The sequence below is a fragment of the Leguminivora glycinivorella genome, chromosome 19 (genome assembly GCF_023078275.1).
Source record: "Leguminivora glycinivorella isolate SPB_JAAS2020 chromosome 19, LegGlyc_1.1, whole genome shotgun sequence".
NCBI lineage: Eukaryota > Metazoa > Arthropoda > Insecta > Lepidoptera > Tortricidae > Leguminivora > Leguminivora glycinivorella.
In genome coordinates this window covers 16,813,337-16,839,459 of record NC_062989.1, presented here as the reverse complement: position 1 = coordinate 16,839,459, position 26,123 = coordinate 16,813,337, and the positions used below count along the sequence as shown (strand labels likewise).

Genomic DNA, 26,123 nt, shown 5'->3' with positions numbered 1-26,123 from the left:
ATAATTTTGTTAATATATCCTTAACCACGGACTCGAAAATTTCATCCTTGTCGCTACTAGTATCAATAATATTGTTACATAGTTGGAAATCAAAAGTATTATTGATTTGTTTGCTCTCTTGTGTAAAATCGGCATTTAGAATAAAGTTAACTTTCAATGCAAAATGATTACCAAGGGAACGATCCAATAATGCAAAGATTTTATCTCTATTCTTTTGTAAAATAGTTTCAGGTGTAAAAGGTTGGTAAACTTTTTCATTAAGTAGTATTCTATAAGTGGCCACCCTATTCTTAAACGCATTCTCAATTAATTGAACATCAATCCATTCTAAGTCAGATCTTATAACATTATTTTTATGAAGATTACTGTTTAAATGATTTTTAAAATATCTTTTAGACACTAACTTTTTACATACAGAACATTCAATTTCAGCATTATTATTTGTACTTACAATGACAGAAGGGGTTGGTTTAGATGACGTTGATGATGTAGGCTCAACAGCTAGGCGACTTTTCTTAACAGATACTTCTTCTTCTTCTGTCTCTAAAACTGTAGCCGACCTTTTCAATCCACCTCCTATTTGAGAAGATCTAAAACAACGAAAACATATACATTTATAAATACTCTGATGCGAGATATAATTAAAAATATTTAAATGTTACTTCATTTATACTAACTCAAATCTTTTCGACACTGCTGACAATAGGCTTGCATCATTAAAACACCGTCAATTACATCTTCAGATACAGTTTTCTTCTTGGAATCGTTGATATAATGACCACTACATGATGTAAAGTATGGTTTAATATCAAAATCTTCCACTAATGTAGAAGGTAACTTATTTTCTGTGTACCAGAGCCTTATACTGTTATGGAAACATTTTAAAATAAATTCTTTACTTAATTGTGCAATCTTGTCACGAGGTAAAGTGGGACCAATATGATAGTAAGTAAAAACCATTTTGGAAATGAACGTCACAAATAAGTATTACAATTATTGAAGCACGGTGGTAAAACACTGAATGATAACAATCTCAGATACCCCGTTTATATATGTGGGCTCTCCCACCTTACCATCAATGTAACAATAAGATCAAGTATCGCCTCGTTAAAAAACTATCCTATTGTTCAGCAGGTAATGGAATAATCGCTACAAGTAGAAACAAGATCCGGTCATAACAAGTTAAAACTCAACATGAAGCAGGTATTCGTTAAATGGTTTGAACATGCAGGAACATGAATATTTTAAGTGAAAATAACTTACGTCTCTCCGTGACATTGGCTCACAAGTCGGGCGGCTTCATATAACTCTTCATCTAGTTCGATTACTTCACAGAGTCTTATAAGTTCCGCATCATAAACATCACAGTTCAGAGAATCCATTGTCAAACGAGGCCGCCTCCCCACATTGAGTTTCTGCGTTAAGTAATTCAATAAAGAGTATACATTTTATAAAACAAAGAGGGTTATTACATATTAACAAATGTAGTGGACCGACTTAACACTTTTCGTCATTTTTAATGTGAAACAATGCAAAAGAATATCTTACAAGGAAATTTACTTAAATCATAAAAAGGAAAGATAAGAAATGTGAAACACTTTAACACTATCCTACTGCTATCGTTAAAAATTATATTTATCACTGTTTCTTATTATCTATAAAATATTTTACACATGTGTCCTTAGAAGCTAATTGTTTTGTAATATTATATACAATATTTCGCGTATTTTGTAATTCCAAGTCGTCTTCCAACGCAAAATACTTCAGTCTGACGTCCGCGTGCTTCCAGTGTTCCGTGGGTGGGATGTTTTTGATTGTTTGCATATCATATATCTCTATTTTAATTAAGTGAGATGAATACGCCCCATCATCTTGTCCAGATGATAAATTAGCCACGCCTTCTGGCGAACTTTTGCTTACATTCGAAGACCGTTTCAAGGTTTTACACTGCTTTTTAGGTCGTTCAAAGAAGCTGTCAATATTATTTCCAGGACGTTTCTTTGCGAGGGCTTGCTTAACTTTGAAACCAGCTGTACCTTCCTCATCGGTTGAATCACCCTGATTTTCCGGGTAGTAATAGTTCTTGAAAGTATTTTCAGAGAACTGAAACAATGAAAGACAATATTTTAAACACTATTAACAATTCTATTAATTAAATACAAAGAACACTAGACGAAACAATATTATAAAAAGGCAATATGGGTTACAGTAATTTAAAAAGAAAAACATACTCACGTCCATTGTTGGATCTGTCTATAAACACTTCACTTTTAAACGCACACTCCACTTCTCTATATACCACACTAGATACAAGGAGCTCTGGTACAGAAGGCTGCCTCTACAGGAATACTTATTCAGCCTCGACTCTCTTTGGCTTTTATACTCGTAATATGGTAGAGAGCAGGGGAACGTACCATAAATCTTGTTTCAACCAGTTCATCTTATACCTGAACGCAAACAATAAACTTTTTGTCATTTTACAATACAATAAACATCTATAATAAAGCAACTAAGTTGTTACAATAAAAAATTCAAGTCACAAGAATTACCGGTGCGTTAGTCTAAAACATGTTTACACCAGTTAATGCTTTGTTAAATATGAATACAAAGTATCATGCCTTGACATGTTCGTCGAAGGATCTCTTTACCTAAAACCCGAATTATTCAAATAAACGGAAACAATAAATATATATTATCTTTAAAAATGCACAAAAGACATTTTTATTCACATAGAATTAGCCTTAAACATGTTTTAACCGGTTCTCAGTTTCTCACGTCTTAACAAGTTTATTGAAAGTATGCATTCTCTTAAACAATACACAAGTCATAAAAAATAATAATAGACATAGGTAAGTAAATTATTCAAAGAAGGTACAATAAATAAAGCAATTAAGCAAAAATGCAACTTCACAAAATTATCGAGGTTTATTCAGATACAAAACATTGAAATATATGTAAAAAAAGTTTGATAAGATGGGAAAGTAACTTTTATTTTAAGACGTAATCAATAAAATTGACTTATTAATCATATGTACAAATTTGGTAATACAACAAAGAGATGTATGATAGAAATAGGTATAAGATATCATAAATATTCGAGAAAAAGAAAGATACGCTAGATAGGATCGTTAAGTTTAGGTATTTGGATAAACTTAAATGTAACTCAGAAGTTCTTAAGTTAAAACGTAATTATAATACATTTCATAAATACCTACATTTATAGAAATAAAGTAAAAGTAGGTGAAACTCAGTTAGGTTTCATAAAGGTAAGTCTAGACTACTTTGGTTAACTAAGAGTAGGTTTTAATTAAATTTGGTTAGGTTACGAATGGAAAAGTTAGGTATTTTAATTAGGTTAGGTTAGGTTAGAATCGCAATCCATATGATCACAAAGTTATACTAAAAATTAATTATAAAATACCTATCAGTATGACACACAAGGAAAAGGTGTGCATGACACTGCCAGGTAGCTGGGTAGGGTAACAATGGTCTAGCGCAGAGTCCAGATCGAACAATAGAAAGGGTCGGTAATCCTTTTGTAACCGTCGTGCACAAGGTGTATTGTGTAAAGAACGTATTCTGTAAATACTAGAAGGAGGCTTCTGAGAGCGTCGGGACCCAGCGCAATGAATCTAAATGGGTGGCTATTACTTTTTTTTTTTTTTTTTTTTTTTTTTTTTTTTTTTTTTTTTAGGTTTAGCAAGACCATGGATGGGCGGTGGTGGGGTCCTGGGAGCAGGCCCCAGACCCGGGCTGGTAACGGGGGTACCCTACTACTCCCCACCTGCAACATAAGGCTCCTACGCGCCCCGGCCCGCCACCAGCCACCCTCATTGTTTCGTCGAACGCCGAAGTGACCGGTTGTCGCGTATTCCGTTCGAACATTTTTACAGCATGGTGTCTCGAAATTAATCTTTTAGTTTCTATTTCCTTGTTACTCCTGGTCAAACCAGAGTTATTCGTGCTTTTATTTAAAAAGTGGCTTATAACGTTTCGGAATTATGAAATTTTTCAATTTCAATTTTCACCGTCAATTCTTTCTTCCCTTTTAATTTACGCTCGTTCTTCTTGAATAATGAGATATATTATGCCTCGCTAGCGATCATTATTCGTCTTTCGGGGTTCTCACGATAGAAATGAACGAGCGGTGCTTTATGATTCTACCCACTTTTTTGTAAGAAAGTTCCATGCTGCAAAAATCGTTACCGTTAATCAGTTTTCTTTTTAAACTATTCGCATTTCCGAGACTAAAGTAGGAAGTGTTATCCGCGTATTAAAAGTTTCGCGCGAGAATATAAGCGGTAACGTAGGTAAGTTGCCCCGCCGGGGACCACGTGCTCCGGGGACCACGTGCTTCGCGACCGCGTGCTGCGCGACCTGCGGGCTGCGGCGGCGGCGGCGGCGGCGGGCGCGGTGGAGGAATACCGCGCTCCAAGGAGGTTTGAATTTCTCCGACGAATGGGTGAGCAGATTCATATTATTTTAGAAAGAACATGTTCGGTTTCCGATTCGGTGCGGAGGCCCCAAACCACGTGTCGGCGCCGGAACTTACTGTAGCGCTGCGATAGCGCCACTGACCGCGGCAGTGTTGTCCGCCGCGTCGGCGCCGCCGAAGTTGCGTAGAAGTTGCCTCCTCGTTAACGATGGCCATCTCTGCGGTGCCGCCGAACAACGTTGTGGCCGCCACATAGGCGTCGCGTGCGACGCTGTAAGTATGTCTGCTGCTGCCCCGACGCGAGCGCCGCGCCGTTAGTGATCTGTCGTCAATATGCAGGCTACCAGCGCGGCCACCTTCTGCCCCCGCCTACAACGCCGCGAGCCTGCTGAAGCTGTCCACCAATATCGCTGGCCGCCACGCTTATGCTGGCGCCTCGATGGTGATGCAGAGCGTTCGTCTGCCGTGACAACGCCGCGATCCTGCTGAAGCTGTCCACCAGTATCGCTGGCCGCCACGCTTATGCTGGCGCCTCGATGGTGATGCAGAGCGTGCGTCTGCCTTGACAACGCCGAGAGCCTGCTGAAGCTGTCCACCAATATCGCTGGCCGCCACGCTTATGCTGGCGCCTCGATGGTGATGCAGAGCGTTCGTCTGCCATGACAACGCCGCGATCCTGCTGAAGCTGTCCACCAGTATCGCTGGCCGCCACGCTTATGCTGGCGCCTCGATGGTGATGCAGAGCGTGCGTCTGCCTTGACAACGCCGCGAGCCTGCTGAAGCTGTCCACCAATATCGCTGGCCGCCACGCTTATGCTGGCGCCTCGATGGTGATGCAGAGCGTTCGTCTGCCGTGACAACGCCGCGATCCTGCTAACTGTCCACCAGTATCGCTGGCCGCCACGGTTATGCTGGCGCCTCGATGGTAATGCAGAGCGTGCGTCAGCCCTGACAACGCCGCGATCCTGCTGTAGCTGTCCACCAGTATCGCTGGCCGCCACGCTTATGCTGGCGCCTCGATGGTGATGCAGCGAGCTCATCTGCCGTGACAACGCCGCGATCCTGCTGAAGCTGTCCACCAGTATCGCTGGCCGCCACGCTTATGCTGGCGCCTCGATGGTGATGCAGCGCGCTCATCTGCCGTGAAAACGCCGCGACCCTGCTGAAGCTGTCCACCAGTATCGCTGGCCGCCACGCTTATGCTGGCGCCTCGATGGTGATGCAGAGCGTTCGTCTGCCGTGACAAGCCTCAGTGGTGATGCGGAGCGTAATACTGTTAACCGCTGCACAGGCGTCGCAATCCTTCTGCTGCGTCTGCCGTGACATCGCCGCAAGCTACTTGAAGTTTTCCACCGGTGTCGTCGGCCGACACGCTGATGCTGGCGCCTTGATGTCGCCTCGATCGCACGAGGTAAGATTGCAGACGCGGCGACCTTCATCGCGCCACCGAGCGCAATACTGCGGCTGCCGCGAAGGCGTCGCTAATTTTCCTGCCGCGTCTGCCGTGACGACGCCGCGAACTCTGTTGATGCTGTTCACCGATGTAGCTGACTGTCATGCTGGCGCCGGTGCCTCCCGCGCTGACGGCGGCGACCTCGAGAGGGCCACCGAGCACGATACTGCGTGACGCGACAGGGGCATCGAAGACGCCTTTCGAGCTGACGACGGCCGTCTCAATCTCACCGCCGAACGTAACATCGTCTGCTGCAGTGACAAGCTGGTAAGATTGCTGATGTGGTCCCTTGGTACTGCTAGCCGCCACGCTGATAACGCCCGTCGCGCCTAAGATGTCACGCTCACCGCGAGCACTGTCTTCCCCTACAATGGTGCCACGACCATATCCGGGCTCCGTCTGCTACGGTATCGTTGCAGACTCTGTTGCTGACCAGGCTGATACTGCCCTCCAATGTGACGCCGGGCGCCGCTATCAGCTGACATCCCGTACACTATGGTATCCACTCTTCTCTTTCCAGTTCTCGTGAAGTACTTCGACAGTATTTACACTCTATTTTGACCAATGACTCCTCCGTCGCCGAAGTGAGAACAGATAAATTCTAAAGATGCTACGTCCTAACGTGGCTTGGCCACCCATAGTTGAACGAGGTAAGACGTCAATAACCGGACAAGGAGCCGCACTGCTGCGAGGGTGTCCTGACGATGTTCGCGAGCTATCTAATCGGAGAGGCGCCTCGCGAGACGACCCTGTGATTCCTGTACGTCGCTCATTGTGTAGGTCAAAGACATCGTAAAGGTTTGCGGAATTAAAAAAAAAAAAAAACTCTTTCAGAATGTCCAGATCTGAATTCGAGCCAGCGTGCTGCATCCTGAGCGTGCGTCTGTTTACCGGGCGGACACCAAAACCGATCGGTAATCTGGCCGCGGGGGTTCCAAGTACACGACGATTTCCCGGAGGCTTGTGGCGCCCCCTGTCCATTCGAGAGATTAACTTATTCGCCGAGCCTCTAATAAACAAATTGGGAAAAATAAACCCGCTTCGCCTTAGTGAACTTGAGATTCCAGCTCAAAGCGAAAGGGGCCAGGAACTCAGGAGGACTTCAGTAGTTATCATCTGGCTCGACTATACTGAATTAATATAGAGCTTGATTCGATCGTAGAACCTGATTTCATCAATTTCACAACTTTCGTAGTCTACAGAGGGAGGTTGGTTTCCAGCATTACCTCGTACAGCTGCCGATAGCTGTAGGCCAATCGCTCCTGTTTTGCTTGCATTTGCAGCCCGATAAGACCTTAAATAATCGGAATATTGTACAAAGTAAAGCTCTTCCGATGGAAAATAATCTTCAACAGGCGGTGGCGCTGGCGACTGAAGTGACATGCAGCCGGATTAAGGTTCGCATAGCACTATATGCTATGCACAGTTCGGTTGTATGTTATGTTATGCTGTACGATGGCAGGACTACATCTCTTCGGTTACGAGTAACTACGACAGTAACTGCTGACTCCAACAGACTGTCGTACGAGGTCAGTATGCACCCCCTGGGAGCCAAGTAAGTGACCTTCGGTGACCTCGCCTTCTTCTGCTTCGCCCGTCATCGTACCTCTTCGTCTGCGAGAGCCCTGCATTACGCCGTACAACGGTACGTATTAAGCCTCCGCCACACATAAAGCGCATTCCGCTTCGCTAACGCTACGCTATTAGCGCGCTGAATGCGCGCGCATTCCGCTCGCGTCCCGCGCGCGTTGCGCTCGCAATCCGCGCTCGTTAGTTCCCGCTAGTGCCCACTGGGCGCAACGCCAGCGTTTGTGCGGTGCACCGCCATTATTGCGCTCCGCCTACGCTCTCAAAGCGCGCATGTGTGGCGGTGTTTTAATTCACCCCTTGACCTGCTACCACGACGTGTTCAGCAACCACCAGCGATGCGACACGGACGTCACCTCTCAGTCTACACTGTCGACCTTCATTGCACGAAGTAGAAATCCGTCGCATCGGGTTTTGGATTAGGTAATGGATTACCCTAAGAGTCAATGACTGACTTGAAGAAATCGACTGATACCTCCGTCCAGTGTAGTAGCAATCGACAGCGCTCGTACTTTTCATCTTCTAGGCTAGTTTTACCGAGCGATCGGTATCCTCAAATGCCCTCACTAAAAAGAGTTCAGAGTTCAGGAGTCTCGCTTGTAACCGCGCTCGCTTGACGCGAAATAGTCTGATCGAAAATACCAGTATCGTAACAAATAGCCCTCGGGCGCGTGAGTGATGACCTTTTTCTGTGTTTGATATGGACGTAAGACGTTGGACTTTAAATAGTCATATCAAAGCTAATATTGATTTAGATAATTTTTACGAAGGGTTGACAAAAGCAGTATCAATTACGTTACCCTGCTACAGTACAGATAGTTACACTACTTTTACAGTTAATTTCCACACTTTGTGTCTGAAATTGGATTTATAATAACCTGATAAAATAACGTGTCTGTTAATAATAAAAGTGTATCTAAGGTTTTTGTATCTTGTTCAAGTCAGCCTCGCCTACAATGTATAATAATGTCATTTCTCTAACTATTCGCTGACTAAAGCTAAACGTCATCACGAAAATCTCTTTAGGCGTTTCTGGCACCGAGATATTCGCGGATCGAAGGCGATTTCGACTGATACATCTGTCAAATCGGTTCAACAACCGATTCACTTATTCTTCTATGCTATGCCAATAGGGCTACCAAAGGCTTGCGCGCCAGCTGACTCGCCACCAGGAGATAATAAACAGGTCTCTATATAAGACCTCGGATATACAAACGGCACAAATAATATAAAAATTTTACCTTCCAATAAAATTGTTATTATTTTGCCTGGTATATCCGAGGTCTGAGTGATGCCTTCCTGGTAGGCTTAATATACCGTCGGCACTTCTCCTCAACAATGAGGGTGGCTGGTGGCGGGCCGGGGCGCGTAGGAGCCTTATGTTGCAGGTGGGGAAAACGGGACTACCAACATCGCGGCGGTGTGACGCCGGAGCGACTTACAACGAACGATGGCGCCATCTATCGGTCCGATGCGACGTCTACGACGTACTCTCTCTATATAAGACCTCGGATATACCAGGCAAAATAATAACAATTTTATTGGAAGGTAAAATTTTTATATTTTACACGTTTATCACATACATTTGTTGTTTCGTTTCGTTTTAAAGTCGTATAATTATTCAACGGTACATGACCCAGAAGCATATGTACACATATTATGAAAGGTATTTGAATGATCTACAAGATTTTTTAAGAAAACTTTTGTCTAAGATAAATATTTTTCAAGATATGGAGCAATGTATGAAGCAAAAAGTGGGGGGGAAAACGATTTTTAAAAAATTAACAGTATTTAGGAGCTCATACCTAGATAATGGTTGAGAATAGAAAAAAAGTTTCTAGATCAAAGTTATAGAGAATTTTATAAGCTTTCAAGGTGTAGTAAACCAAAATTTCGTGTGTCGCATAGTTTTTGAAATATGAGCAAAAAACCAAAAAATGGGACCTTTTTTCATCCCCCCCTCTTCGAGCTCACGTCCAAAGTCCGAGGACTTTTAGTATGTATGTCTCCTGACTACCCCTAACAACATCCCGAAGTGAAACTTTCTGCTTTCGGCCATTCCACCTAGACCCCCCTTTTGAGCATTCATTGACTGATCTAAAGGATATTTTTAAACTACGTCAAATATTCACAAGTATCGTGAAGCGTGCGGATTTCAAATCTAACCCTATAATCTATACCAGCCATACTCAAAGTGTGCTCCGCGGAGCCCTAGGGGCTCCGCAAAACCTCTCTGGGGGCTCCGTGTGAATTTTGGTTGACCGATATGCGACTTCAACTCTCTTCCATAAAACCAAAGATTCACCAATTGTAAAAATAAAAACAGTTTCATGTTAACTATTAAGACTTATTAAAATAAAGATTGCTATTAAACTATTTTTTTCATTTATTTAATTTAAGGGTTCCCTCAGATATTTTGCTTTCCAAAAGGGTTCCATGGGAAAATAAGTTTGAGAACCGCTGATCTATACTAATATTATAAATGGGAAAGTGTGTGTGTCTGTTTGTTTGTCCGTCTTTCACGGCAAAACGGAGTGACGAATTGACGTGATTTTTTAAGTGGAGATAGTTGAAGGGATGGAGAGTGACATGGCTATTTTTGTCTCTTTCTAACGCGAGCGAAGCCGCGGGCAAAAGCTAGTATAATAATAATTTAGTCTATACACGTCCCACTGCTGGGCACAGGCCTCCTCTCACACATGAGAGGGCTTGGGGATTGATTTAAAATAAAATAAAAAACTTCGCCGATGTATGCATGTTTCCTCACGATGTTTTCCTTCACCGAAAAGCTAGCACTAAATATAAAATTATATTTCGTATACTTACATAAGTTCCGAAAAGTTTACTGGTACGAGCCAGGATTTGAACCCGTGACCTCCGGATTGATTAATCGCGATTATCTTATTGTGATTGAGCTCATAGGTTAGGGTGCGGGTAGTTCGAAAAACTCGTACAGCTAGAAGATGTTGATGCCAACTTTAGCCATTCTGCAGACCACGGGGACAACGCCGTCCTTGAAACGTGATATTTCTTGTATTTAGATTTAGTTATTGTACAATACTGCTATAAAAAATAAACTAGATTAGTATTAGTATTAAACATTAATGATTTTTGAACTAAGACATTATTTTTGTACAAAAAGGAGAACCTCAAAAAATGGTCTGACTAGACGAAGACATATGCATCGGGGCTAGTACATTTTTTTTGCATTTGGAGATGGAAAAGTGTGTACTGGTGTAAGGAATGTAACGCGACCCGTGCAGCACGCAGTTCCCGCTTTTCTCGGAGCGCGTGGGCGGCGCGCGTTTCACAACAAACTATTTGTAGCTTATGATATGATAACGTAAGGGTCTCCTAGCGGCATCGAGTAAACGGTAAAGTGCGAGACATAGTCGCGCGCTGAGGTTTCCAACACTATTTGTAGCTTATGAGTTATGACATGATAACGCGTAGCGTAAGGCACTGGTCCCACCGCGAGCTAGTCAACTATGAGATATCGGCTATAAAAACGGACAAAAGATAATCACTCCCGCGTAAATAAAAGAGACACGGCGATGTTTATAGTTACTCGCCCAGCGGTGAGCTCGCTACGCTTGTGGTTCAATATTGGAATATTTCGCTTGTTCGGGTATATTGGCACGTCCGGTTAAACAACAACTTTGCCCCCTTGTAAAACAAATAACTATTATACCATGCACGAAATAAAGCATCAGATAAATATAAGAAAAACACGGATAGAAGTTATTTTTAAATCCAATTTCTATTTAATCAGTCAGGTAGAAATATATAAAGTAACTGAGTTGACCGTGACGTCAGTCAATTCGATTTCATTTAATTCCACATTAGCAAGACGTTTGAATTCGTTATGACAGTTCTTAAAAAGAAGCTGATTTGACTAGGAGGCAAGTAGCCTCTTCTGGACGGGGCCAAATGGCATTTCTGCGACGCGAAACGCCACCGAAACGCCGCAGAAATGTAGTCTAGCTCTGTCGCGCCAATACGCAAGAGCGATAGAGATATTATTGTGAACGTTTCGTGAGCGTTTGTGGTTTCGGCTACGCACACTGATGATCTTACTTCACAAGACTTTAAAGAAACATGCTGAAGCATGACTCATTCAGCGCTCTTTTAAATCACATTGGCACATGCCTGCATTAGTATGAATAGCATGTTATATTTTTAAGACAATGATAAGTCATTGTCATTCAGCCAAGCTAATCGATTGGGCATTGCATTATGACTCATAAGAACGTCGTAGATATTTTTTATAGACGCTTGTTTTGCCTTTGTATAATAAGATTATTCTTAGACATGTTTTTGAAGAAAGTAAAAGTAAGATATAATAGTTATTTGTTTTACAAGGGGGCAAAATGGTAGTATAACCGCACGTGCCAATATTGATACCCGAGCAAGCCAAAGAATCCAATATTGAACCAAAAGCGTAGCGAGTTCGAGTGGAATATCGAGCGTTGCGAGGGTTTCAAGGAACGAAGGTTAAACACACTTTGCCCCCGAGTGAAACACAAAATTTTTCACCACACCAACACGAACAAAATACTGTCTAGAAAACATCAAACTAAATCATACCTATCAATTTATTCAATATTTCTGATTGAAAATCATCATTTAAAGCAAATTAAATTAAATTCTACCAGCTCTCAGAAATCAAGTTAAAATTTGTATGAAATTACTTTGCACTCGTGTGGATAAAATGCAATTTTTCTATCTATACGTTTTATACATTGTTTTGCGAGACTTGGCCCTATTGCAGTGTGAAAACATGTTTTCATTTAATTCTATGAACCCGCTTTTTAACTGCCAATATTGTTACATTAATTCTGGTGACTTTTTGCAAATATTGACGTCCTCTCATCCTCTCAACTCGAATCCAAATATTAAAAATTTGAGTAATACGTTTTATACGTTGTTTTGCGAGACTTGGCCCTATTGCAGTTTGAAAACATGTTTTCATTTAATTCAATGTAGTTTTCCTCGCTTTTTACACTCTGATTAGTGATATTGGGCTTGACACACCCTTGAATTATTTATATATTGATTTAATGGATGTCTCCTAAAAGAAAATACAATAAAAATGAAGGCATCAACTTGTTATTTAGAACTTTTCGTTGTCGAGTTAAAACCCGGAACCAAAACTAACTGTATGCAGTCCCTATCACTATCTAATGTCTCAAATAGTCCAAATACTAGTTATCTACGAGCAAACATGACATAAACAAATATTTTCTACGTATGACCAACTGATATTATTAGACTATGATCACGAGAGAGTATATTTTTAGAATATAATAATGCACGCCAACTTAGTAATAGATCTCGATGAAATAGATCGTAAATATGAGATAAAAGTAATTGCAATAAATATTTGTGTCTTTCTCAAGCAAAAGGTACCACGTCGTTTAAACATAACGGTGTTGTTACACGGGCCACACAATTCCCAGCAATTCACATCATGGACCTTCAATAGGGACTGAGCTCACACTTTTTTGCCATACTAAATTGAACCTTATCACCGGTCTAGAAAGGCGTTCGTGTCAGACTAGTAAAAGTGTGTCCACATGAGAGGGTCAAAGTTGGGGCTGGTGTCCCTCTCGCACGCGTGACCAGTGTTAAAGAGCTTACTATAGTAGTAGTGTTTTTAACCGTATGATAACTAAGTTTATATACTTCTTAAATTATTTTTGTATTATATCGAGGCAAGGGTATTAATGCCTTGTAACGAATTGGTAAGTCATTATTATGAAGTCATAAAACCAAAGATTTGCGCAATTAAAAAAAAACGTTTAATTGGGTATTAGTAGATTTGGTAGTAACTTTGAATATTGACTGGTATCCCCAAATAATGACAGTGATGACGTCATTAAAATGATTTTGACAGTGGCAATAAGTGCGAGAGGGACACCAGCCCCAACTTTACCCTCTCATGTGGACACACTTTTTGGCCTAACTACTCAATCTAGCTTAATATCTATGATTCACATACAATTGCCGCGTTTGTTCAATACGCACCAACTAACTAAGGAGCGAACGCGGCAATGGTATGCGAATTGCTGCCATTGCTGGCAATTGTTTTGCCTCTATGAGTAACAGGTTGTTCATAAAACGATACGAGCAAATTTCGCCCTTATGATAACTGACAGGTGGTATCTTTTACTAGAAAACGTCACATATAATTTATCCATCCTAATATCATCTATAAGTTAATATACAGTACATGTATGTAATGTTTATAAAAAATTCTTCTAATCTATCTAATAGCGATTCGAATTTAAGTTATTAGATCTGTTTCCGAATTCCGATTGAAACATGTTCTCATACTATACTACACATAAAATCAAACTACTGTCATATTATAATTTACAAATTGTATAATACAATTATGCATTACATATGTTATTTTTTTAGTGTAAGTATACATATCACTACTTTGAAAAAAAATCTCGTATCTCACGCTGCTCCTCAAAGTTAAAACGCAGTAAGTCTATATACTCTATATGCATTCCATACATACTTACTTATTACTACAATTTTCTTTTCATTGACAGACAAAGATACAAGTTTTTTTTTAAAGTAGTGACGATATAATATATCAATCCGTACTAATATTATAAAGGGGATGTCTGTTTGTTTGTCCGTCTTTCACGGCAAAACAGAGCGACGAATTGACGTGACTTTTTAAGTGGAGATAGTTGAAAGGATGGAGAGTGAAATAGGCTACTTTTTGTCTCTTTCTAATCCCCCTACCTACCTACTTATCTAAAATGGGGGTGGAAGTTTGTATGAAGTATTCTGCAATTTAGCGAAGCTAGTAATGTCATAATGTTACAACTGAGTGGTCATCAATGACCGATAAAACATGACTCATAGCACCTGCACTTTTTGCACGCTATTGCAATCGAATCTCAACTGTATGACAATAATAAAGAGATTGGATTTTAGAAGTCTTATTAGTAAATCGGCGTTTTGTTTCGATTTGTTCGATGTCCAATGAACTGTCTGTGATGTCATGATAAGAGGTCCTACCGCGAATAGAAGTTCGCAGTTATGGGCATCGATCTCCTACTGCTTTTATTTTTTTTTTTTTAATATTACGTCGGTGGCAAACAAGCGTACGGCCCGCCTGATGGAAAGCGGTCACCGTAACCTATGGACGCCTGCAACTCAAAGAGTGTCACATGCGCGTTGCCACCTCATTAGAAACTTGTACATTCCCTTTTGCTGTGTTAAATACACAGTTATTACGCAATTAGACTGACAACGAAAAATACCTGCAATTTGATTTGGGCTTTGGCAACTTCGGTGTTCGCAATATTTAGGGCTCTTTGTACGAAAGAGAAGAGTAGTTTCCAACTTTCCAATACTCTCTCTTTCCTCACAGAATTAGCGATATTAGCTACGCCATCATGATAACTTGATACATTCAGTTTCATCACGTCATGTCAGAGAGATTATTCATACTGTCACTGTGTGTCAAAAACTGAACTAAGTGCATGAACCGATGAACAGCGATGTCTTCAAGAAGTTGCAGATAACCTTTGATTGTTTTTATGGCATAAAGTCAAACAAGCAGACGAGTCTCCTGGCCCCGAAGCCGAATGGCATTGCTGCGACGCGAAACGCCACCGAAACGCCGCAGAAATGTAGTCTGACTCTGTCGCCCTAATACGCAAGAGCGATAGAGATAGATAGCTACGAAAGAGATATTATCGTGAGCTTTTGTGCAATCGGCTGCGCACACTGATCACCAGCCTAAGAACACTTCCTGTAACACCGGAATTATTGCAAATGCGTTGCCGGCTCTAAACTTTAATCAGAAAAACCTTACGTTAATCTCAATTTGACGACAAACAGAACAAATTGTTACGGGTAGGTATTAGGTACGTAAACAACGCTACGTAGAATGAGTATGTACATAATACGTTCCGAAATAGCCCAAGGCGAGCGCTACCTTAAATATTCTACTGTACATATCCTGTCCCGAAATACGACTTGGCGAAATGTAAGGACAGTGTCAAAGGGCCAAGGGAAGGCCTATTACGTTCTGTTTATTTTTAGAAAGAACTTCGTATTCATGAAAGTGCGCAGTGCGAAGGTTTTCCTTATAAGCGCTATCTGGTGTTCGAGAGCAGATACGAGCTTTTCTGTACAAACCTCAAATTCCAACCAAAACAAGGAGTTTTCATTAACTATTCGTAGAATTCCTCGTAAAGAAATCGGACTTATCCAAAAACGCCTAAACCCTTTTCTATAAAAAGTACTGAAAATATAAAAAAACAGTGTTGACAGCCCCTTTAAGGGGTGCTTTCAATAAGAAAAACGTCAAAATAGTGTAAAATTGATAGTTTTAGTCGGTGAAATACTACACTTTCCGTTATCTAATAGATATATTTAATTCAAGTTTCAATTAGAGCATCTTATTATCTTGAATCTTATCAGACTGTATTTTTGAAAACGAACTCACTACATTTTTTTTTGATAGATAATATTTATTTACAAAAAGATAGTTACAAATATTACAAATACGTATCAAAGCATCAACAAAACATTAATTATGATTTTTTCTCTGATGGACGTTTAGAAAAACCCGCGTATAGCGCTGAATTAGTCGATGTTATTTGTAAAATTTAAACAATTTTGAATACTGAAACTGGTAAATTTATAATACGTTTATCCTGTAAGGTCAGTGTCGGGAAGACCGTCTACCCAGAAAGACCGTCTACTGAATATAACTTTTATATTTATATATCTATTACTTCTTACACCTCCGAAGGTATACCAGTTTTTCATCCTTAATCATATCATCCTTAATTATCGTCACATAACTGACAGCTAGTTAATTTTTGTTAATGACATACGCTAATTTTGGGTCCCAAATTCTGAAAATGCTTAAGTAGGATAGTCGCATTCACATATCCCTCATAGACACTATAAAAGTACAAGTATAACGATAATGACACGAACAGTGTATATTACGACAGTCGACACCCCATTGTTACCCATAACGCTTGCACAAATGCACAATATTGTCTTTCCCAGTATTGTACTTTTCAAGAGAATCACAAGCATCTAGGTTTTAATCTAGTTGAACTATGTTTGTAACCCACGACGCAAAAACGACGGGGTGATATAAGTTTGACGTCTGTCTGTCTGCGTGTGTGTGTCTGTAGCATCGTAGCTCCCGAACGGATGAACCGATTTAGATTTAGTTTTTTTTTTTGTTTGAAAGCTGAGTTGGGAGTGTCGTCGTCGGGGTTTTTTCAAAATTTTAGGCAGCGTTCCCACTTATGCGTCGCGTGTCTCGGGGCGCGCAAAGGGCGTCCGCGCCACGCCACCTGAGTGTAATTCAAAAAGCGTCTCCTCAGTACATTTTGTATAGGAAGGACGTAAGGCGCGCCGCCAAGCGGCGCGGCGCGCGCCCCGCCGCCGCCACGCCACCTGGGGCGCGTCTTACGTCTTTCCTATACAAAATGTACTGAGGAGACGTTTTTTGAATTACACTTAAGCGGCGTGGCGCGGACGCCCCTTGCGCGCCCCGAGACACGCGACGCATAAGTGGGAACGCTGCCTTAATTAGGTAACTAGGTTAGGTAAGTTTTAGTACCTATTTGGATTATTACATACATACATAATAAGAATCACGCCTGTATCCCATGAAGGGGTAGGCAGAGCACATGAAACTACTCAAGTTTCAGTGCCACTCTTGGCAAATAAGGGGTTGAAAGAAAACGAAATTGTGACATTGTAGTGACAGGTTGCCAGCCTCTCGCCTACGCCACAATTTAACCCATATCCCACAGTCGCCTTCTACGACACCCACGGGAAGAAAGGGGGTGGTGAAATTCTTAACCCGTCACCACACGGGCACTGATTGGATTATTAATACAGTAAAATCTCTATAATCTGGAACTGTTGCTGACACGGAGGTGCCGGATTAGTGGAAAATTCGAATTACTGGAACCGTGACGGTGACCGCTTTCCATCAGGCGGACCGTAGGCTTGTTACCCACCGACGCAGTATTAAAAAAATTGGAGCCATTTTCCATATATTTTATACGTCGTATAAAAAGACTGTGCTAAAATAAAGTTCAAAAAATTACAATTTTGAAAAAACCCCCGATCGTGACATAGTTAAAAAAATTCGAAATAAATATATTGAATTGAATAGTGGGCCGATTTTCATGAAACATGGCTAATAACACTCACAGATACTTTATTTGGTTTGTTTTGGGAGTTCTGGTTATTTATTAAATAATAAATTTTATTTAAATTTTACTTAAAATTGCATACGGGACTTAATCATAACTATATAACTGTTTTTAGGGTTCCGTAGTCAACTACGAGCCCTTATAGGTAGTTTCGCCATGTCTGTCCGTCCGTCCGTCCGTCCGCGGATAATCTCAGTGACCGTTAGCACTAAAGAGCTGAAATTTGGTACCAATATGTATATCAATCACGCCGACAAAGTGGTAAAATAAAAAATGGAAAAAAATGTTTTGTGAGGTTACCCCCCCAACATGTAAAGAGGGGACTGATTTTTTTTTCATTCCAACCCCAACGTGTGATATATATTGTTGGATAGGTATTGAAAAGGGTTTACAAAAAATCGTATGAATAAGTGAGACTTTACTAAAATCGTTTTTTGATAATATTAATACTTTCGGAAATAATCGCTCCTAAAGGAAAAAAAAATGTCCCCCCCCTCTAACCTTTGGACCATATGTTTAAAAAATATGAAAAAAATCACAAAAGTAGAACTTTACAAAGACTTTCTAAGAAAATTGTTTTGAACTTGATAGGTTCAGTAGTTTTTGAGAAAAAGACGGAAAACTACGGAAACCTACACTGAGCGTGGCCCGACACGCTCTTGGCCGGTTGAATTTTTTTTTGTAACTAACCTCAGACGGTTCAAAGCAGACGAGATCAGACAGGAGATGATGTTTGTTTTTGTTTGTTAACATGTGATTTTGTATAATTTAATTTATCTATCAGGAAATAACCCAGTTTAATATCATTAAGTTATTACTTCCTGTAACTGAATTTACCTTCCTGTTGTAAGAAATAAAATTGTTTTTTTTTATCATGCAGAAACACCTGCGAGTGAGCGATATTACATATTAAATAAATGTTGCTATACACCACCCTAAGATATTTAAGCCCTAAGATGTTTAAGAATTGCGGGAAGGCATGGATAAATTCACACACATCCAGCAGGCCTCCGTGGCACAGTTGGGAGCGCGATGGCACTGGCAAAGCCAGAGATCGCAGGTTCGAGTCCTGCTGGAAGTGTGAATTTTTCCATTTTTCCTTTAATTTAAAAGTATGAAATAAAATTGAAATAAATTAACCCTTTGGTTTACAAAAATAATAACATATTAATATCATTTTTTTTTAATTATAATTGGGCTTACTCTTGGCCACAGACTAGCTAAAGGCAAAGCAAAGACATGGCCTACGATAGAGTGAGCTTGCCTAATAGACGATGCCTGTTCACTTTTGATTTGACATAATAGACTTGTGTACCCCTTACATTTCATCAAAGTGTCAAACGGGCTTCTACGTGTTGGCTTCAGCTCTGTGCAGGCCTCCCAAAAGTCTGGTATACCTGATTTGGTTATACGGTTTCCGTGATGGGAAAAACATACACACAATAAACTAGGATATTCAACCTAAAGGGAAATTTATTAATTTGACAGAACCTCTTGCCTTATAGGCTAGATCATATACAGTCACCGTCATAAATAAGTGATGATTTCTGTACCTTGTCACATTAACATCTTGTTTGAAATGCCATACAAAGTTGTCAAATGATTAAAAGCGACAAGGTACCGAACTAAAACCTATCCTTCCTCCTCCATCCTTCCAAAAATTAAATGAAAATATCACCGAACACTCGTTTAAAACAAAAAAAAAGTCAAAAGTCCTCACTCCTCACCACGACATTGGCAGAATCCACCTGGCTTGAAATAGCGAGGAGTAAAAGCCATTCATAAAAAAAAGGTACAGAAATCATCATATTGTCATCAAATCAAGATGTTGTCAAATATTACTTTCAACAAGACTGTATTAAAATGGGTTTGATAACTCTTAAGTAGTTCTTATCAACATAGAATGCTCAGGGTGGCATTCACCTTCACTGATTACATATTAATGAGCCAAATAAACAGTAGTCATCGTTACAAGATAACAAATAGCTTGTCATGCCGTAATGTACCTTATTATTGAAGTTTGGTGGTATGTATGGAGATAGCTGAGTGGTTTAATGTTTTAGGTTCAAAATTAATTAACATGTTTCTCTGTTGTCTCCATGTTTGTTTGTTGGTTACTGGCACAAACATTTATTGACTTAAATTGTTGTTTCAAAATCTCTCCTTCAAAATTACTTTTTTTAAAGGGCATTGAAGATTGTCAGTGAAAATAAATATAATCAGATTAAACCAAACCTTTTGAAGTGCACAAAATCTACAGATGTTGTCACATAAGTGTTAAGAACATGATTAATTTCAGATCTTAAATAACAATTCACATCTCCAGCTGTGAATAACCTTTTCAGTAAGCACATAGTCACAGGAACACTTCTCTTGTCCATTCAGTAAAGTGTTGCAGTATTACAATTTGTTTATAAATAATTCACTATTTACGTCCAAATTATTACCTAATTTCTGACTGTGAAGTTGATTTATTAATTCACATTTATATCCGTAATGAATGTAAATAGCATTTAACACCGTCAACTGCCCACAACATTAGATTTATTGCTAGATGCTTCACAGATTACTATGTTATTTTTAGATTTAATAATATATTGAAGGGATACACGGAAGAGCGGACTCACCTTGTTGTGGGGCAGCACGATGAAGGCGCCGCCCCCCGCGGACTCCACGATGATGGCCAGGAACTTGGGGTTCACGGCGCAGAACGTAGAGTCCCATGAACTCTTCGACACCCTAATATTATCGTAACACTGCTCGCGCTTGAGGGCTTGCCCGTACACATGGCGAAATTTAGAACTACGCACCACTCTAAACGACATCTGGAAAAGAAACACAGTCCGACTACAGCCAACGAATTTGTTTAAGTAATTTCATCTGTAACATAACCTATACGTATGACCTATATTTTGACACTGTTAACTTGTTAGGATTTCCAACTCACTTTTATTTGTATATATCTATTATAGTATTTACACTAGAAAATGCAATGAAATCATTTGAATTTAACTCAATATTTAACAGAAAATAAAATTGAGAGCTACTAAGGAACGAAGGGAGGACGGTTGGGAGAACGAGCGAACTCCATATTTGGTAATGCCTACTGCCACAACATTTACTAACTTTATATTTGCTTTTCTATTTTGTTAATAATCTTGAAGGAGGGTTTTTATGGTTAAATGACTAGTTTAAAATATACTTCTTTAATTTATTTAATATTTTCAACCATATTTGAATAGAAAATCAAGTTTCCTTTTGGGTAAACTTTTCTTTATTTATGAACGCGCCCACTAAACGTCAATTACAACAAATTAAAGAATGCGTTCGAAAATAAAACTTAGGAATGTTTACATTGTTCCATCGAGTTAAAAAATTGAATCGATATAATAACTAAAAGAATGTTAAGTGTTAGAAAAGGTTCATAATCATAGCCTGTAAGTAAAACAAGCTTGTTAGTTGTCTGTAGAAAAAGCTGCGAAATATTTTTTCCGTGGATTGTTTTACTCGCTTAACTGATGGAAATAAAATAATCCACATTATGACCAATCAACGCCAACTTGATGTAGACTACCTACTATGGTTGAATTGGTTGAATATGTAACATGACATGACATTAATAAAAACCTTACTTTAGGCGCAATTCTCGTAGGTACACTCTTTCTAACTAGATTTTTTTCAGCCTCAGGAGTTTGCGCGTGATAACTTCGACATCGTTCTCTCCCTAATCTCCTTGCGACCGGCGCACGAGAACGAGAGATATTTGGGCTAGTAAAGCTATTGTGCCTTCGCACTTCCTGAAACACATTAAATAAAATTTTAACGGAAATATCAAAATACAGCTTGTCACAAATACAGTCAGATTCGTTTTATCTCAAATATTATAGTGGGGACGTTTATCGACAAAAAGAGGCCAAACCTTCTTTTTCTTGACCAAAGCATGAAACTTGGCACAGTTGTTCCTTATATCAAAATAAGCCGATTAAGATCGGGAGCCTTCGGGAGCCTCCCCCCTGGGGCTCGGGAGGGGGGGTCAAAGTACCGCTTCACCCGGCTTGCTTTGAAAAATTCTAACATAGCCCGTTTAGTTCATAGGTCATGTTTGGTATCGTTTTCGAGTAAATCAATAACGTAGAATTCATTTTTGGTACTAAAATTATGATTTAATGGTAAATAAAATTAAAAAAAAATTGAAAGTTTGAAATTTTCATCTACGATTTACAAATTCAAGTCATCATAAATGTCAAACTGTTTGCTTTTTCTACAAATAAAAAATATGATATGAAAGCCTATTTAATATAGATTATGAATAATATAACTTTTACCCACCTTTACTAACGTTAAGTTTCATAAAAAAAACTTTAAGCCGCGCGGCGTCGGGACGCCGCGAGCGTAATTTTAACATACCTTTATTTTAAAAACTCTATTAGAACCCGTTTAGCTATTAGGTCATATTTAGTATCGTTTTCGAGTAAATTAATAACGTAGAATTTAGTTTTGGTACTAAAATGACCATTTAATGTTAAATGAAATAAAAATAAAAAATAAAAATTTTCTGTGAGTTGCAAATTCAAGTCACGATAAATGTCAAACGGTTTGCTTTTTCTATAAATATAAAAATATGATATTAAAGCCTATTCACAAAGGATAGTACGCGTTCACCTACGCGAGCTTAGACTGTCTGCGGGGAACGCGCGTCTTTCATATATTTGATCGCCAGTGTCAGAGGTGTGTTAATGCATAAATAGAAAAAGATTCATTATTATTGACGTGTCGACAACGGCAACACTCGGGTCGGACCACACGATCTAAAGACCGACTGTACCTGTTATTTATTCATTGTAGTGAATCCTGAAAGAAATTTATATAACAGTATTTTATACAATCGTGATATAATACAAAACTTTTCAGTCGAGTACCATGTGTAGTACGGTACGAGAGTGAAAAGCTTAATTATATCACTATTGTATACAATACTTTTTCTACGAGTCATCATCTTCATCATCAATGGACGGAAATATCACCATTCGTGCAAGTTAAAATTAATGTCAATAGAGTCGTTCACCGTTGTATCAACATCGAATTACCTAGCAACCAATTGTTTGTAATAACCGTCTCTGATTGGCCGATAACGCGACAGATAAAAAAAATGTGTTTCAGATGCAGGAAAATTTGCCAGGTATCGCAAATTAGTATAGAAATTGTATCAAGTTCTATTTTTGAAATTATTATAGTTAACTAAAGTCAATTATAATGAGCTTATTATAATTGAGTCGGAACTGCCATAGAGTATCCAACACTGAAAAGTTAGCACTTATAGTTTAGTCTGTGGTGTCCTAATTGACAGATTACTCATACTCATACTCATACTCATACTATACATTCCCTTCACAAAAACATAGCTGGGTACATATGGAACTGCATAAAAAAGGCTCTACCCTCTTTATGCAGTTGCATCGGTTTTTGCAACCTGATTTACATTTACATCTTGTAACTTCTAAGCATATACTGGCCACTTCAGTGTTGTCTGACCAGTGTGGTACCCATTCGTCTCCTTCTTCCTTCCATCCCCAAGAAGACGGACTTGGCAAATTTTGGTGTGGCACCAACGCCAACGCCTGACTCCAAACAAGAACGCCCTGAGTCCCATTTCTCAAAACTGAAAGTTACAAGTTACAAGCGGAAGTCTCTTTCCAACTTGTCATATTAGACATTAACGACCACTTGTAAATTGTAACTTGTAGCTTCGAGAAATGGGCCCCTGGTACACTGTGCGCAGTATATGCTGATCCAAGGCAGCCTCTGAAGGAGGTATGTTCTCCAATTGTCGATCTTTTCTGGTACCTAAAGAGGTAGGTACTTCGACCACTCATTCACCGTTGCGCAACGACTTGGTCTGAAACAATATGTGCATTATCATTTTAGAGTCTACAACTATCAAATTACAACTTTTTGGTGGATCACGTAACCTTCAGTATTACCCACTTACGTTACGTATCATAGAAAATTATTACAAACTTTAGTAGAATCTGATTTGCCTCTGATATTGCTCCATCTTGTAATAGTTTGACACCTTGAGTGGCCTGGCTAAGCTTCAAAGCCAAAAGAAAACGTTTCTAGATTAGACATAGTATGGGACAGGTACGATAAACGCAGCTTGAAACGATCAACAAGGGAGAAACATGGCCACCCAAGGCTTCAAACTATTACGAGATGGAGCAATATCATAGATAGGCTAATCAGATTCTACTAAAGTTTGTAATTATCTTGTATGATAGGTAAGTGTGTAATAGTGAAGGTGATCCACCAAAATGTTGTAATTTGATAGTTGCAGAATCTGTTTAAATAAAATGACAATGCACATATTGTTTCAGATCAAGGGTCCTTACGCAACAGTGAATGAGTGCCGGAAGAACCTCTTTACTAGAAAAGATCGACACTTGGAGAACATACCTCCTTCCGAGGCTGCCTTACTTCATCATATACTGCCATTTGTCTAAGACTGGGGCTAAAGACATGCCAACCACACCCTTGCTGCCGACGCATTAGGACACCACGGACTCCACTGCCAGTCTATTGCTGGCCGAATTTTGTGACACACTGCACTTAACGATTTAATCCGCAAGGCTCTCGGCACAGCGAACATGCCGACAGCCCTCGAACCTGTCGGCTTGTCAGCAGCAGACGGAAAGCGGCCTGATGGTTGCTTGCTTTTGCCTTGGTTTCTGGAACGACCCTTGGCGTGGGGCGTGACCTGTGTGGATACCTTGGCTCCGTCCAACGTCTAACGCTCGGCCCAGAAACCAGAGACTGCTGCTACAAAACGCCCAGTTTAAACGCGCAAATATGCATTTTTAAAAAACAACTACATATTTGCGGCAATTGCATTTGAAACATTTGGACCATGGTCATCAGACACCAAGCAGTTCGTGAAGGAAGTTTCCACCAAACTTGTCTGGGTGTTTGGTGACATAAGAGAAAAAGCAAACGGTTGACATTTTTGTTGACTTGAATTTGCAAATTATAGATGATTTTTTTTTAATTTATTTACAATTAAATTATAATTGTAGTACCAAAAATAAATTCTTTGTTATTAATTTACTCGAAAACTATATCAAACATGACCTAATAGCTAAACCGGGTCTAATAGAGTTTTTAAAATAGAGGTATTTTAAAATTACGCTCGCGGCGTCCCGACGCCGCGCGTCTTAAAGTAATTTTTTAGTGGAACTTAACGTTTGTGAAGGTGAATAAAAGTTATATTTTTTATAATCTATATTAAATAGGCTTTCTTATCATATTTTTTATTTATAGAAAAAGCAAACAGTTTGTCATTTATGATGACTTGAATTTGTAAATCATGGATGAAAATTTCAAATTTTTTAATTTTTTTTTAATTTTACTTACCATTAAATTATAATTTTAGTACCAAAAATGAATTCTACGTTATTGATTTACTCGAAAACGATATCAAACATGACCTAATAGCTAAACGGGGTCTAATAGAGTTTCTAAAATAAAGGCATTTTAAAATTACGCTCGCGGCGTACCGACGCCGCGCGTCTTAAAGTAATTTTTTTGTGGAACTTAACGTTAGTAAAGGTGGATAAAAGTTATATTTTTTATAATCTATATTAAATAGGCTATCATGTCATATTTTTTATTTATAGAAAAAGCAAACAGTTTGTCATTTATGATGACTTGAATTTGTAAATCATGGATGAAAATTTCAAATTTTTTAATTTATTTTATTTTATTTACCATTAAATGATAATTTGAGTACTGAAAACGAATTCTACGTTATTGAAACTTTGACCCCCCCTCCCGGGCCCCAGGGGGAGGCTCCCGAAGGCTCCCGATCTTAATCGGCTTATTTTGATATAAGGAACAACTGTGCCAAGTTTCATGCTTTGGTCAAAAAATTTAAGGTTTTTCAATAAACTCCCCAGCTATTATAATGAGATAGGTACTTGGAATTACTTTGTAACAAATAACTACAATCAAATTGTAGTTTTATATAAAAATAAGAAGTTGAGTTCGTTCGTTGTCAGTGCTTTAATGATGAATTTTTGGGTTTTAACAAAATTAAAACGTTTGTTTTGAAAACCATGAATTAAGTAAATACTTACTCCATCTACTTCCATGTTCATGTTCATCTTGCTTTAACTTTTCTGACAGTTTATTATGTTTAAGTTTTATGCTGATTTATACACTAATAATTATTAATAATGATTGAGCATAAAAACAAGACCAAATTCTCACACAATTTCACATCAATCATAATAAAGTAAAACTGAGGGTAGATATAAAATATTATTTGATGTCATTTAAAGTGCGTTTTAATTTTTTTTTTTAATTTCTCATATAAGACAGAAGAAAAACTATTGCTACCTTAAATACACAAGAAATAGCATTATCCACAAAT

General features: G+C 39.2%; 1 protein-coding gene across 5 annotated transcripts in view; it reads right to left on the bottom strand.

The window, feature by feature from the left end:
* LOC125236340 (coronin-1C-A) overlaps window positions 1-25,931 on the bottom strand; it is a 55,661-nt gene extending 29,730 nt beyond the window's left edge. The window contains exons 1-3 of one of the 5 annotated variants that reach the window (XM_048143105.1): window positions 25,828-25,931; window positions 21,331-21,495; window positions 20,326-20,523 (exon numbers count right to left, since the gene is read on the bottom strand). In XM_048143105.1, the coding sequence (XP_047999062.1) occupies window positions 20,326-20,523; window positions 21,331-21,495; window positions 25,828-25,854 (390 nt within the window). In that variant the 5' untranslated portion in view covers window positions 25,855-25,931. Of the gene's footprint in view, window positions 1-20,325; window positions 20,524-20,645; window positions 20,789-20,824; window positions 20,942-21,330; window positions 21,496-25,827 lie in introns of those variants that run through there. The other 4 variants (XM_048143104.1, XM_048143103.1, XM_048143108.1 and 1 more) reach the window with 4 other exon arrangements.
* Between the last annotated feature and the right edge of the window lie 192 nt (window positions 25,932-26,123).